The sequence below is a fragment of the Mastigoproctus giganteus genome, chromosome 4, assembly GCF_048544385.1.
Source record: "Mastigoproctus giganteus isolate SK-2022 chromosome 4, ASM4854438v1, whole genome shotgun sequence".
Taxonomy (NCBI): domain Eukaryota; kingdom Metazoa; phylum Arthropoda; class Arachnida; order Uropygi; family Thelyphonidae; genus Mastigoproctus; species Mastigoproctus giganteus.
Window position 1 is genome coordinate 106,802,735 of NC_143578.1, and position 15,317 is coordinate 106,818,051.

The window sequence follows — 15,317 nt, forward strand, 5'->3', positions numbered from 1 at the left end:
CTTCAAGTATTTTTTACATTCATGGAAGCTATATAAAAACCTCCCATATCACCTGTCCATCCCCTCTAACGGTTTGTGTAGTTCTTAATTGAATTTATTTGAATTACCCACCTCTACAACACCAAATGGAAGTTTTTCCAACAATCAACTACTTGCTGGCTGAAGACCAATTTCTGCTCATCTATCCTACAATTATCTGTCCTCAATTTGAATTTATGTTCCCTTGTGTAGTCTGAACAAGAGGAAGGATGCTGTCAGCTAGAGCTTACTCAGTCAATTCAATGCCTTAAAAACATTAATCAGATCTCCTTGCAGGTGCGTAATCACCAGAAACAGAAAATAGAAGAATTGAAGTATTTCCAGATAAGAGCACGCTTTTCTTCCTGTCACTAATTTTGGTGCTCTGAACCAAAATGAGTTCAGAATGGGCAACATTCTGAACGTTGGAATGTTGCCCATTCCAACAGTTCCATGTTCATCCTAAAGTAAGGCTTGGCATGTAGGCAGTATTCAAGTTGTGGCCTAACCATTGACTTATACAGTGGGATAATTACCTCCCTATCACTGCTTGCAAAATTTCTGTATATCATTGACAAAACCCGATGGACTGTCCTAGCAGCCATTTGGACTATTCAGAGAATTTCATATCTGACTGCACAATTACCTGCAGGATTTTTTCATTCTCCACTATAGTGATTGTGATAACACCTAGTTAGTATGTTTACATGGGATTACTGCAACCCATATATAGTACCGTGCATTTCTCAATGTTAAACTTCAGTTGCCACTTCTCGGCCGATTTGCCTAACTTTGTTTAGTTATTGTTGCAGTGGCATGATTATGAACAAAGCATATTTCCTTATGGAATGCAAAAGTCGGCTGGATCCAAACAGATTTCGTAGTTAAGTTTCCGACTGCGTCTTTGGAAGCATTAAGTAACATATTATTTAACTTAAAATAATCTTATTTGGAGAACTTGTGCATCATCCAGTAGCACTGCTTGGTGAACATATTTATTGAACCAATAAAAATAATGGTTAAAGTACTTCTCAATATTATTGAAGATAAAGAAATAAGATATTTTGCAGTATAAGTTCTGTCAATTTCACAAGGAAGCTTGAAATTTAATAAATTATTCCAACTGTTAAAATGAAAAGGGATTATATGCATATATATTCTCACATTCAGCCAGATGAAATTAAACAACTGAAATGATATCTGTTTCTGAAGCTTGTCAGTGACTCTATTGTCAAGGAAACGAGAAATATATTATGCAAGGATAGGTGGAATAGAAACAGGATATATCTGCCATGGGCAAAGGTAGATGACATTATAGATAAGATATCATCTTTTAAGGGAACAAAAGGTGATATTGTTGTTGACTGCACTCCAGATGTAAGTCATGCAGAACAATTGTCTTTAAATTTGCTTACATTAGTTAATCTAACAGTAGGGACATTGATATTTGGGAGCATTTTATTACTTTAACATTAGCATTAGCATTAGTAGAGGCATTTGATGCAAGAAAGCAAGCTTATGCAGCATCAGCCAAAAAAAAAAAAAAAAAAAACCCACTTCCACTTCACCCCTCTGTTCGTTCAAAATACCTGTCCAGCTGAGCCTTAAACTTATTCAGGCTATCAACCTCCACCACAAGGGATGGAAGTCTGTTTCACCAACCAACCACCCGCTGGCTAAAGGCAAATTTCCGCACGTCTATCCTACATCTGTCTTTCCTCAATTTGAATTTATGCCCTCTCAGGTGATTTTTCTGAGCTAGAGGAAGAATCCCATCAGCATTGAGCATGCTTAAACCATTCAAGGCTTTATACACCTCTATCAGATCACCTCGCTGGTGCCTAGTCTCCAGACACTGTAATTTGCAAAACTTAAGCCTTTCTTCGTAAGAGCACCCCTTTGTTCCATTCACTAATCTTGATGCCCTTCTCTGTACTCGTTCCAGCAGCTCTACATCCTTCTTGAAATGAGGCCTCCAGACCTGTATACAGTACTCTAGGTGTGGCCTGACCATTGCCTTATACAATGGAATAATCACCTCCTTATCCCTGCTGGAAAAATTCCTGTATATCATTGACAATACTCCATGAGCTACTCTGGCAGCCCGTCTGCACTGCTCAGAGAACTTCATAGGCTTCTGTGTCATGTGTTAATTTGTAAGTATCCCATGCATTTTTCTTCTCTGCCATATGCCTCATTAGTTCATCTGACATCCATTTTGGCCTAAACCTTGAACAATATTTCTTAGTTGGTATGTAAAGCCTAGTAGCTTCCAAGATAAGTTCTTTGAATGCTTCCCATTTTGAATTTGCTGTTGGTAACATCATCAGTTGGTCCCACTGTATAGAATTTAAATACTGTCTCAGTCCATCGTAGTCGCCTTTACGGAAGCAATAACTCTTCCCTTTACCCCTAATGGTAGTTACCTCTTTCAGTAAATCCCACTTCAGCACACTGTGATCACTGCCACCTAGTGGTTCATTTATCTGCAGATTCTTAATGCATGAAGAATCACTGCTGATAATCAAATCAAGAGTATTACTCCCTCTAGTTGCCTCCCGAACATGCTGATGTAGAAAACAATCATCCAATAAATTCACAAAAGCCCTGCTAGTGTGTGAGTAACCAGCCCCCAAATTCCAGTCAATATCTGGGAAATTAAAATCTCCCATTATAAGACTCTCTGATTTACTGGCCCACTCTATTTCCCTGTACAGTTCCTTATTATACTCATCAGAGTCATTAGGCCTATAGCACACTCCTACTCTCAATTTTGATCTCCCAATGCTTATGTCACACCAAACTGACTCAACACTGCACTGTCCAGTGATGTCGACTGGCTTCACTTCCTTGGTTTTTATGTGTTTCTTAACTAATAGCATAACCCCTCCTCCCCTCCTATCCTGTCTATCCTTTCTGTAGACGTTGTAGACTTTTTGGCAATACGTGACACCACAAGAATATGATGATCAGAAAGGGTTAAATTACTTTTGGATGAATTAGGAATAGAATTGTACAGTTGTCAAGGCCAAGGCTACAACAATGGCACTAACATGAAGGGTGCTTATCAAGGTGTCCAACATATATTTCAAACAAAAATCCCAAAGCACCATATACTCCTTATGCATAGCTCACATCTGGTGAGTATGGGCTTGGCACACCCAGGGTCCTGAGCTGGATATCAGCATTCTTCCCTTTCTTGGTGATTCCCTTCTACTTTTGACTCTCTCTCTCTCTCTCTCTCTCAGGGTAACTCAGGAATTTTTTTTTTTTTTTGGCTAGTGTAGCATAAGTCTCAGGCTTCCTTGAACCATGTAGCTAATAATAATAATAATAATAATAATAATAATAATAATAATAATAAGAGGCACGGTGGCTGTGGTTACAACACTGGACTACCAGCCTGATAGACCCGGGTTCGAGTACTGCCTTGGCGGAAGCGAACACGGCTCCATCACGCTGGGAGACTGGTATAATAATAATAATAAATTAGAATAATAATAATAATAAATAAATTAATAGTAATAAAAATTAATAAATAAATAAAAACATCGTGAAAGTTGCTCCAAGGGACCTACCTACCCCAAGGTTGGAGTGGCGGCTAAGGCAAATTGTGGCACCACTCCCAAAAACTACCACTGGACGTAAGCCGAAGCTAAACAGGTCAACAAATAGATGGATGATGTCGCAGAGAAATATTAATCATACTGAATTGAGTGTGGCACAGGATAAAGTTATACACATTCAGGACTTAGGCAGAGGAGTCAGTTCGAAAAATCAGACACGGCCTCCGGGGAAGACGGTGGAGCAAGTGGCGCTGTCCCCCTTATGGCTACCAAAAGAGAAGGGCAAGACCATCCAGCCCCACCAACTGGAAATGCTTCCTGCACAACTGTGCTGGTGACCTCCCAGCAAGGGAGAAAATGCCAACGCATGAAGTGGAGCATCGAAATGAATACATACATCATGCAAACATACTACGAAATAATGAAGTCGGAGATCGATATGATAACTTACAGGGCAAGACTACATACCAAGTAGCTGGAATGATTCCTGGATATTCAGGTTACCAAACAGGCTGTCATGCAACAGGAAGGAAAGATAATAATACTAAATGGTCAGGCCACACCTTGAGTACTGTATACAGGTCTGGAGGCCTCATTTCAAGAAGGATGTAGAGCTGCTGGAACGAGTACAGAGAAGGGCAACAAGATTAGTGAATGGAACAAAGGGTTGTTCTTACGAAGAAAGGCTAAAGTTTTGCAAATTACAGTGTGTGGAGACTAGGTACTGGTGAGGTGATCTGATAGAGGTGTATAAAGCCTTGAATGGTTTGAGCATGCTCAATGCTGATGGGATTCTTCCTCTTGCTCAGAATAATCACCTGAGAGGGCATAAATTCAAATTGAGGAAAGACAGATGTAGGATAGATGTGCATAAATTTGCATTTAACCGGCGGGTGGTTGGTTAGTGGAACAGACTTCCATCCCTTGTTGTGGAAGTTGATAGCCTAAATAAATTTAAGGCACAGCTGGACAGGTATTTCGAATGAACGGAGGGGTGAAGTGGAAGTTTTTTTTTTTTTTTTTTTGGCTGATGCTGCATAAGCTTGCTTTCTTGCATCATATGCCTCTACTAATGCTAATGCTAATAATAATAATAAGAAGAAGTCCTGCATTCAATGTTTGCACCCAGTCCCACAAAATATCTAGTCAGCTCTTGTGGTGACAGTGCCAGTGCAAGTGTAGGGAAAGTTTTTATGGTGCACATTAGGCTCCTTGATACCAGTGGAGCAACAATTGGATGTTGCAGAACGTTATCTATAAATTGTTTTATATCAGGTGTATCCCATCATGGTTGTAGTGTAGGCATCTGTGAATGGGTGGATTCTTCCACCAAAATAATATACCATGCCATTAGGCCAGAATTACACAGAACTGATGTCAAGATCACGAGAGTGAATACAACCTACTATAGTGGCCTCCCCAGTCACCAGATCTCAGTCCAGTTGAACACCTGCGGAATGAACTCTTTTAGAGTAGAGAGTAGAAATGTGTTTTTTCCACAACTTGGATGCCACATGCTATCCAAATTGTTGGAAATTGGGAGGAAACTGAGTCAGCATGGACTAGCTTCCGTGGCACAATTTTGACACCCAAGGTATAAAAAAGTGTGCCACAGGATTCGTTGTGGTCCACACTGTAAGGAGTCCAGGCTGTTCTGGGGACCAACTTGCTGTTAGATGTATAAGGCTACCTGGTGTATAACCAGTTTATTGCTGTTAGTAAAGTAATTATTGGAGGTTTTTTTTTATTTGTGTGTTTATATTTAATAAAGTAATTGTGTATTTTTTTAATATCTTTGAAAATTTACAAAATGAAATTAAAAATATTATTATGTTGCTAATTATATTTTCTTTTAATAAAGTGCAGTTTTGAATATAATACTAAAATTGATAAATACATGTTTTTATCTCTCCAATAGGTATGCATTGCCATGCGCCTGTGCCAGTCTCTGGTGATGGGTACCTACACTCACAGTCTTGACCAAACCAATCAGTATGCCCTTCAGACTTCTGTTAATGGATGGAGTATTTTAGAAAAACTGTGGAACACTCCTCGAGATAGTCTTTACCAGTCGTGGAAAGAGATAATAAGTAGCTATGGTAATACTTTGTAGTTTCCTGAAAAAGGCCTCTGAGGTTGGGAAAATTCATATTTTAGTATTAAATCAGCTCACACCAACCATAAGAATAAGTATTTACTGTAACTAGAATATTTATTTACATATTAAAATAAAATAAATATTTACAAAAACTGCTATTATATTAAATATACATGTAAAAACATTAAAACTGTGATAAAATCCTTGAGATAAAATACACTAAAATAAACCAGATTAAAAGCGATAAAAACGATGAAAATCTCTGGAGCTTTCGGAAGCTTGCGCTCCCTTCCTCAGCAGTAACAAAACTTCCTGCAGCACGTCCATATATAACAGGCTCACGGTACCTATACACGTGGTGCAGTCGGCGCATGGTCTGAACTGGAAGCGGAAATAGCTCGGGAACGTGTTAAGCAAAACCGTTCATCCGTACTTAGGATAATAGTTTCAAACAGAGGATGCATACGCATACCTCTGTCCCTATTCATAATATTGTGGTCGGATGAACAGATTCGTAGGCTCTCGAGCCATTTACGGTTCCAGAACCCATGCGCTCGATCCATGATAACCGCATCCTCTGGGGAAATTTGATGCTGCTTCTCCCGAAAAGTATACAGGATAAAATGCCCGGATTGTGGGGAATGTTATGTGGGCGAGACAAAACGACGGCTCAAGGATCGTCTGGGGGAGCATGCAAATGCTATAAAAACCGCTGATTACAATAAGTCTGCTGTGGCCGAACATTTTTGGGAGAAGCAGCATCAAATTTCCCCAGAGGATGCGGTTATCATGGATCGAGCGCATGGGTTCTGGAACCGTAAATGGCTCGAGAGCCTACGAATCTGTTCATCCGACCACAATATTATGAATAGGGACAGAGGTATGCGTATGCATCCTCTGTTTGAAACTATTATCCTAAGTACGGATGAACGGTTTTGCTTAACACATTCCCGAGCTATTTCCGCTTCCAGTTCAGACCATGCGCCGACTGCACCACGTGTATAGGTACCATGAGCCTGTTATATATGGACGTGCTGCAGGAAGTTTTGTTACTGCTGAGGAAGGGAGCGCAAGCTTCCGAAAGCTCCAGAGATTTTTATCGTTTTTATCGCTTTTAATCCGGTTTATTTTAGTGTATTTTATCTCAAGGATTTTATCACAGTTTTAATGTTTTTACATGTATATTTAATATAATAGCAGTTTTTGTAAATATTTATTTTATTTTAATATGTAAATAAATATTCTAGTTACAGTAAATACTTATTCTTATGGTTGGTGTGAGCTGATTTAATACTAAAATATACTTTGTAGTTAACATGATTGGAAGTATAAATAAAAACATGAGTGTTAGAATTAACAAAAAATAAATTTAAAGTATAGAAAAACAATTTGTAAGGGATGTATATGCAAAAGTGGAACATAACATTTTCTCAAGTCACATTTCTGTATTATGCTACTGAGAGATAGAAGTTCATGTTATTGCTACTGCAGTATGAATCAGTATCACTGATGAGAACTTTCATTTAGGCAATGTTTGTAAAACAGTGTTTGGGATTAAAGTGGCAAGCAAATGACATTGCAACCGAGACTTACTTAACAGAAATCTCTAGAATTGTGTGTTTCAAGGAATGCTTAGAAAATAATCTATACAGCTTAGACAGAAAATACGCACATGGTAGAAAGCTTCATTTCCTCACATGACAGAGTGAGGAGAATAACATCTGTGCAGTAATGACTGGCAGAGTGCTTTTGAAATATCAAGGAAAACACATGGTCCCTATTTCCATCATTGCTGTTATATCCCAATGAGCCAAAACATTATGACCACCTACCCAGTGGCGCATTGCACCTTTATGGAGCCCAAGGCAAAATGGAATTTGGGGGCCTCATCTAAAGAAAAAACTAATAAAGAACATTTTCAATTGAATTTTATTGTGACAACAAAACAAACAAATTATATGACATAAGAACTAAATACAAAATTTCATAAAAATCAATAAAACCATTTAAAAAAAATTTAATTTTCAAATTAATCTTCAAGTAAAGTTCATTCACTTTGGCAGGTAAAACGTTCAGTTTCTGATAAGAATCACTTAAAAAATATTAGTAAAAAACAGCAATGAGTTTTTGAAACAGTGATTTTGGGGCCACCTCTGATCGGGGCCCTATGCAGATGTCTTTTTGCCTATAGGATAACATGCCACTGCACCTACCTAATATGATGTTGGTCCTCTGCTTGCAACCAAAACAACTCGTACCTGGCAAGGCATGAATTCTACAAGATTTTGAAATGTGTCTTGTGGTATCTTGTACCAACACATAAGCAGCAGATCCTTTAACTCCTGTAAGGTCCGTGGTTGAGACACCGCAAATCGGAGTTGTTGTTCCAACACAAACCACAGATGCTCGATGGGATTGATGTCTGGGGAATTTGGAGGCCAGGACAATACCTGGAAATCTTTCTCATGTTCCGCAAACCAGTCTCGAACAATCCAGGCAGTGTGGTGTGGCACATTATCCTGCTGAAAGACGCCACCACCAGAGGGGAAGACCATTGCCATGAAAGGGTGTACCAGGTCAGCAATGATGTTTAGGTAGGTGGTAGACGTCAGAGTTCCCCCAGCACATGGATGACTGGACCCAGGGTATCCCAGCAGAACATCGCCCAAAGCATGACACTGGCTCGTTTTCATCCCACAGTGCATCCAGGCACCATCACTTCCCCAGGTAAACAATGCACATGTACCCGGCCATCCACGTGGTGCAACAAGAAACGTGATTCATCGGACCAGATGACCTTCTTCCAATCACTCAAGGTCCAGTTTCGATGCTCGTGTGCCCATTGTAGGTGCTCTTGCCGGTGAACCATGGTTAGCATGGGCACTCGAAGTGGCTTGCGACTATGCAGCCCCATTTTCAGCAGGGTTCGATGTACTGTGTGTTGTGACACATTACTCCAGTTACCAGCATTCCAATTACCAGCGAGTTGCACCACAGTTGCCCTTCTGTTGCCATGTACCATCTGTGAAAGCCCTTGCTCACCTTGAGCATTGATGAGCCGTGGTGGTGCAACACATCGCGGGCGGTTTGTGACCATGAGCACCCCACCAGCCATGCCATTTTGGATATGCTCTGACCCAGTCATCTGGACATTACAATTCGGCCTTTGTCAAACTTGCTTAAGTCCACTGCCTTTCCCATCTGAAGAACAAGAATAACACTGATTAACGGAGCTCAGTATCAGGTGTTTTTTATACTGTGTCCTGACCCACGCATGCGCCGTAGTTCACCTGCAGTTGCTTCGATTTGCATAACAATTCACTTAATAATGGTCATAATGTTTTAGCTTATCGGTGTATTTGTACTTGTGTCTCCTGTAAATAGAAAGGACATAAGTCCAAATATATTGTCAATCCCTTAACTGAAATAGCTCTTAAGCTCCCAAGTTTTTTTTTTTTTTGTTTAAAAATAAGAATGGATTTTTAAAGTGAATGAGGAACTGGCTGCTTCCCTCACTTCAAATATTGAAGTCAAGAATCAACAGTAATCAGCAACAGGTTTAACAATTCTTAGGTATACTTTGGCAAAAACTCTTTTGTGTGATGTACTCCTCTTTCATAACATGTTTTGTAAAACAGATTTTAATTTTTAACTCATTTCACAGCTTGATAAGAGGAATTTAAATTTTAATTGCTTTCTAAATTTATGTAATAGAATGGAGTTTGCATTTATTTTCAAATTTCAATAAAAAGTAAATCATCAACAGAAAAAAAAAATTATTTTCTTCTGCCAATGATTATTCCTTATCTTTGCAACTACAATCGAACCTTGATTTAGTGTCACTATTTGTTCGCCTTTGACACTGGCACCATATTGGGGGTGATGCTAACTTCAAACAATAAAAATTACATATACAGTAGAGTCCCAATTATCCAAGGTAATGTGGACTGAGGAAACCTTGGATAATCAAAAACTTGGATAATATGGAAGGTTTGGTAAATTATTATGAAATAAACTGGATTTGAATTCATTAACATGATGATGTACACTCTATTTTCAGGTTAGACCTACTTATTGAACATGACTTTTAAATTATACAATAAGCTGCTATAATAAGCCAGCGGGTAGTTGATAGTTGGAACAAACTTCCATCTGTTGTAGTGGAGATCAACAACTTCAATAAGTCCAAAGCAGAACTAGACAAACATTTGGAGTGAATGGATGGGTGAAATGGGAAGGGGTTTTTTTTTTTTTTTTTTTGGTTGATGTTGTATAAGCTTGCTTTCTTGCATAATATGCCTATGCTAATGCTAATAAAACACTTTTAATTTTATTTACAACAATTTTATTACAAAAATTAGAAATTTTTAAAAAAATAGTACATGTACAGTATAAAAACTACAAGCTATAGACAAGAAAAATATACACTTACAATCATTAGCACTACACATTGGTATCATATAAAAAATTCCTTGATGGGTTTCTGTTTCATAGAAGCACCTCACTTTTTAGTTGCTATATTTTGTAGGTGCCTAAGTGACAAAACATTGGCGAGTGTGGCATCTCCTGCTGTACAGTATAACGTAAAGCTAACTCAATAGCATTTAGACCTTCCGTGTGTGTCATTTTTTTTTTTTTTTTTTTTGTAGTTTCTGTGCACTCTTCATCGTCATCTTCACTTTCATCTTTTTGTTCATCAACAAGCTTTACAATCATGTCATCAGACATTTCCAGCTGTTCATCAGAATTCATCCACTCTTTAATATCCTCTGTAGTAAGAGAGTCCAAAACAGGATGGTTATTGGCACCTGTTTCATCATTTGCCATCTCGTTCTTGTTTGCTTCATTTTGTGAGCATAAAATATTTTTCCAGGATTTAATAGAAGTAGTTGTTTTAACATCATTCCATGCTTCTGCCAATCAGTAAATAACGTCCTTGATGATTATTTTTTTAAGATTCCCAACGACACGTCTCCATTTCGAGATTTTGAAGCAGATGTTTTTAGAGACATTGACTATAGTTGTGTTTCAAATTCTCCAAAACATCTTGATCTAGAGGTAGAAGGGATGTCACATTAGGTGGCAAAAACAGAGCTCTGATGTCACCAAAAATTAGTTCACTTTCGTCTGGATGGGATGGAGCATTGTCTAAAATTAAAAGTGGTTTATGGGGAAGTTTCTTTTCATTCAAATATTTTTTTGTGCTAGGGACAAATTCTTCATGAAACCATGTTTTAAACAAACTTGAATCCATCCATGCATTTTTTGATTTGCATAGTTAACAGGCAAACATTTTACAATTTTTAAAGCTCGGGGGTTCTTTGACTTTCTAATGAGAGTTTAAGTTTATGTCCCCCTGATGAATTTGAATTCATCAGGGGGACATAAACCGTCATTCTCTCCTTGCTTTGTTTATAACCAGGAGCTGATTTTTGTTTTCTAGCTGCAAGCGTTTTTGATGGGAGCATTTTATAATTCAGCCCCGTTTTGTCATAATTGTAAATTTAATCCTGATCTAGAGGTGGATTAAATTTTTTTTTTTTCTTTTTGAATAAATTTTGTAAATTTAGCAGTAAATGTTGCTATTTCTTCTGTACTAGCTAGTAATTTTTCCCCAGTGATGTTCAGATTTCTAACTCCAAACCTTTTATTTCCCAACGCTCCAACCAACCAATACTTGCAGTAAATTGTTCTTCCCCTTCATTAAAATGTTTAAGAAATTCTAAGGCCTTAGCCTGTAAAATTGGTCCATAAATTGGGCTTCCTTTGTCTCCTATCTCTGTGAATCACAAAAAAAAGAGCTTCAGACCTTTGTTCAAATTCTCCTTTCTTCATTGTTTTTCTACTCAAATTTTCACTATCACATACAGATGCTCTTTATGAACACCATATTTTTTCAATTTCCACTCTTTCTCCTCCAGTTCCCTACAGTGACTTCACCAACACCTAAGTCATTAGCCACTTTTTTTATTGTTTCTCCTTGATCCAAGCATTTGATTGCATTCAATTTCATATCTAAAGACACAGCAACATGCTTCTGTTTTCCACTCATAGTGTAAGCACTATGAGTGGAAAACTTACACTAACCTTAATAACATAGATGAAACATGACAAATAAAAAAAATTAGAAAATTAGAGAGTAAAATTTTTTAATCTATTTTATTTCTTTTTTATTAAATCTTTAAAATTAGAGAGTAAAAAGTCAAAATCAACAACTAAACAGTCAAGTGGTGTGAGTTCCCGCTCTGAACTGTACTGAACTACATACCCTTGTTTTTAGTGACAAAGTATATAAAACTTTTTGTCAGTTTGCCTTGGATAATACAGAACCTCAGTTAAATGAATTGCGGTTAATCAGAATTCTACTGTAATAATTATTTTGGCATTAAGAAATTTAAGAATTATGACATTATTTTCTCTAGAGGGAAAAAGGATATATCGAAATATATTTTTGCAGATGAATGATATAAATAAATAAAATGCAGATAGAAAAATATTTGAGGATTACCCAGATATGCAATAGACATTCTCTCACAGACATTCTCTCAGGTATGGCAAGTTGAGCTTGCTACCTGGGAGTCTAAAATGCTGATGAAACTGATATTCAGGTCAAGTCAAGGGGACCAAATTTCGGTGAAGTTCGATCATTCTGTGACAATGAACTCCTCTGCTTGCACCTTCACGATGGTGGGACTGTTGGTAACCTGTGTATAACCCCTATGTGCAAGTCCTAAAATGCAGCACCTAGTATACTGGAGGTGACAACCCAGGTGCGAACCAATGTAAGCAGGGGTTGAGGTGTGGCATCCACACCACACAGAGGATTGCTGTCTCTCTGTGCTACCAGGCAATACTAAATGGTAGATGACTCTCACAACCAGTGCAATACCACCACTTTGTTTATTGGAGGCTTAAAATGGGAGAAATGTTTAGTCTCCAGAGTAAATCTCCAGCAACCCCCATCTCTTCCATCATGTAGTATGACTGATCTCTTTTGTGGTTGTGATGGACATAATGTTAAGTGTAAAGTGTGTTAGTTGTCTGACGGCACCAGGGGTTTCCCCCATCTCCGTGTTGTATTCTTTGTAAGTGACACAGAAATCTTTGGAGGCCAGAGATTTAAAAAGTGTGTGGGGGAGTCGTTTGTTGTGTAGTGTTATGTTCTGTTGTTTCTCTGACCATTTAGCTGTTGGGCCCCTATTGGCACCAACAGTTGGGAGCCACACTTTGCCATGAGGAGGCAGGTCAGGCACCCCAATATATTATTTAAGTACTCTGGCAGACTCTACCACCTAGTTTCCAAGAATTTCAGTGCTAGGCCTATAAAAAAAAGGGGGGGCTGTACACTAGAATTTGGAAAGGCTGAAAGAGATTTACAAGAAAGCGGTAGAATTTAGACATTGATTAGAATTTGGCGGCATTGTTAGGGGCGTACCTGGTTGGTTTAGTGGGGAGGAGACTGAAGACTGGGGGAAAACAGGTAGAAGGATGAGGACGATAGAGTAGGCATCCCCAAAGAGGTCAGTGGGGATGAGCCCCACCAGGCGAAGTATGGGGGAAGCAGGGAGAGGAAGAGAGAGAAACCTATCTCCTCCACTCCCCTTCAGATCGTCAATGCCATGTTGTGTTGATTTCGGTAGCTGTTTTTTTTTTTTTTTTTTTTTTTTTTTATGTGAACCCCAAACACGAGAGGTATTAGAACCTATAGTACTTAGTACCGTGCTTGGGTTTGAAGTTAAGAAGACGAAAGAAGATATTTGTTGACATTGGACTTGAACTTCTGTAGATTGTAATTTTCAGGAAATACGTATGAAGGAAGGTTGTTCCAGAAAACGGCAGTTGAATGAATAAATGAGGAAGATGAAAAGTTGGTTCTGTGGGTTTGAAGTTGGACAGTAAATGGATGTTGGCTGGTGGCGGCACGTGTTCGGACTGTTTTGAAAGAGAGAGCGGGAATTATAGAAGCCAATTCAGAAGAACAGTGCCCATGGAAGTATCTGTAAAAGAGGCATGCAGCAGAAACAGTGCGTCTATGAGAAAGCGAGTGGAGAGACTCTGTTAGAGATGAGTCATTAATTAACTTAACTGCCCTCTTCTGAATGGAATCAAGAAGCCTGAGAGAGGTTTTGGGGGCACCACCCCAAATGTGGGAATAATATTCCATGGCAGGGCAGATTTGCGATTTATACAGAGTGAGCAGCTGTTTGGAAGAAAAATAACGCCGAGAGCGAAAGAGAAAACCAAGTTTTTTAGATGCAGAGGAAGCAATATTTGTAATGTGCTTGTGCCAAGAGAGATTAGAAGTCAGGGTAATCCCCAAAAGAGATATATCCTTTTGCCTAGAAATCGGAGTGTCACTAAAGATAAGCATAGGAGCAGAAGAATCCTTTTTGCGAGATATAAGACAAGACTGAGTTTTAGAAGGGTTGAAATCAACTAAGTTGTCTTTGCCCCACTGGAGAATTACCTGAAGATCGGCATTTAAGGAATTGGTAGCAGATTTTCGAGAAATTGAAGCTGATTGAGCAGGACAAGATTTCTCAAAACGGAAAGTTGAATGCAATGTGCTATCATCGGCAAAACTATGGATAGGATTTCCAGTCAATGGAAGAAGGTCATTGATATACAAGAGGAAAAGAGTGGGGGAAAGAACTGAACCTTGGGGGACACCAGCATTAGTGGAGAAGTTAGAAGACAGAGAGCCATCTACCATCACCCTCAGTTTTTGGTTTTTTTGGTTTTTTTTTTTAGGAGCATTAGCAACTAAGGCCATATTGCTCCGGGATATGCGGTGGTCATTCCCTGAATGACCTTTCCGCATCCTCCGTATTTGGTGGTGACGGGCTCGAACCCCGGTCTAATCAAGAAGCGTGTGCTACGCACTGCTGCTCCTTCCCACCTGGCTACGGAGGCACCCCTCCCCCTCAGTGAGCAATCAGAGAGAATTGTTGTTGTTGTTGTTGTTATTTGGTTTTTAGGAGCATTAGCAACTAAGGCCATGTTGCTCCGGGGATATGCGGTGGTCTTTCCCTGACCTTTCTGCATCCTCCGTATTTGGTGGTCACGGGCTCAAACCCCGGTCTAATCAAGAAGTGTGTGCTATGCACTGCTGCTCCTGCCCACCTGGCTACAGAGGCACTTATTCCGGTAGCATGGTCAAACTGCCCATCATGCTCCGCGGGTAGGATATGTTGGCTGGCAGTATGGTGTGGGAGAGGAGCATATTTACTTCATTCATAATCTGCATTCTCACTCTACTTGCATTCTATTTTTATACTTTTTTCTTATATTTTATTATATATAGATATTTTTTTTCTGTTAGATTATATATATATATATATATATATATATATATATCCAATATTTTAAATTAAATAAAATAAATCATAAGCCAGTAGTATGGCAAAAACTGTAGAGCGAAAATTAACATAACCCAAATAAACAATCGAACGAAAAAAAGAATTCTTTTTTTCATTCGATTGTTTATTTGGGTTATTTTTATGTTAATTTTCGCTCTACAGTTTTTGCCATACTACTGGCTTATGATTTATTTTATTTAATTTAAAATATTGGATGTATTTCAGCTTCATATGGAGGAATTGCATGTCGCTGCCTCTAATGAATGCTTAAGGATT

At 38.6% G+C, this 15,317-nt stretch overlaps 1 protein-coding gene across 1 annotated transcript in view; it reads left to right on the top strand.

Annotated features, from left to right (window-relative positions):
- Window positions 1-5,697, top strand: part of LOC150086973 (hydroxylysine kinase) — a 202,293-nt gene extending 196,596 nt beyond the window's left edge. Inside the window, exon 11 of the mRNA XM_090372341.1 lies at window positions 5,503-5,697. Within this exon, the coding sequence (XP_090228467.1) occupies window positions 5,503-5,697 (195 nt within the window). The remainder of the gene's footprint in view (window positions 1-5,502) is intronic.
- Window positions 5,698-15,317: the final 9,620 nt, after the last annotated feature.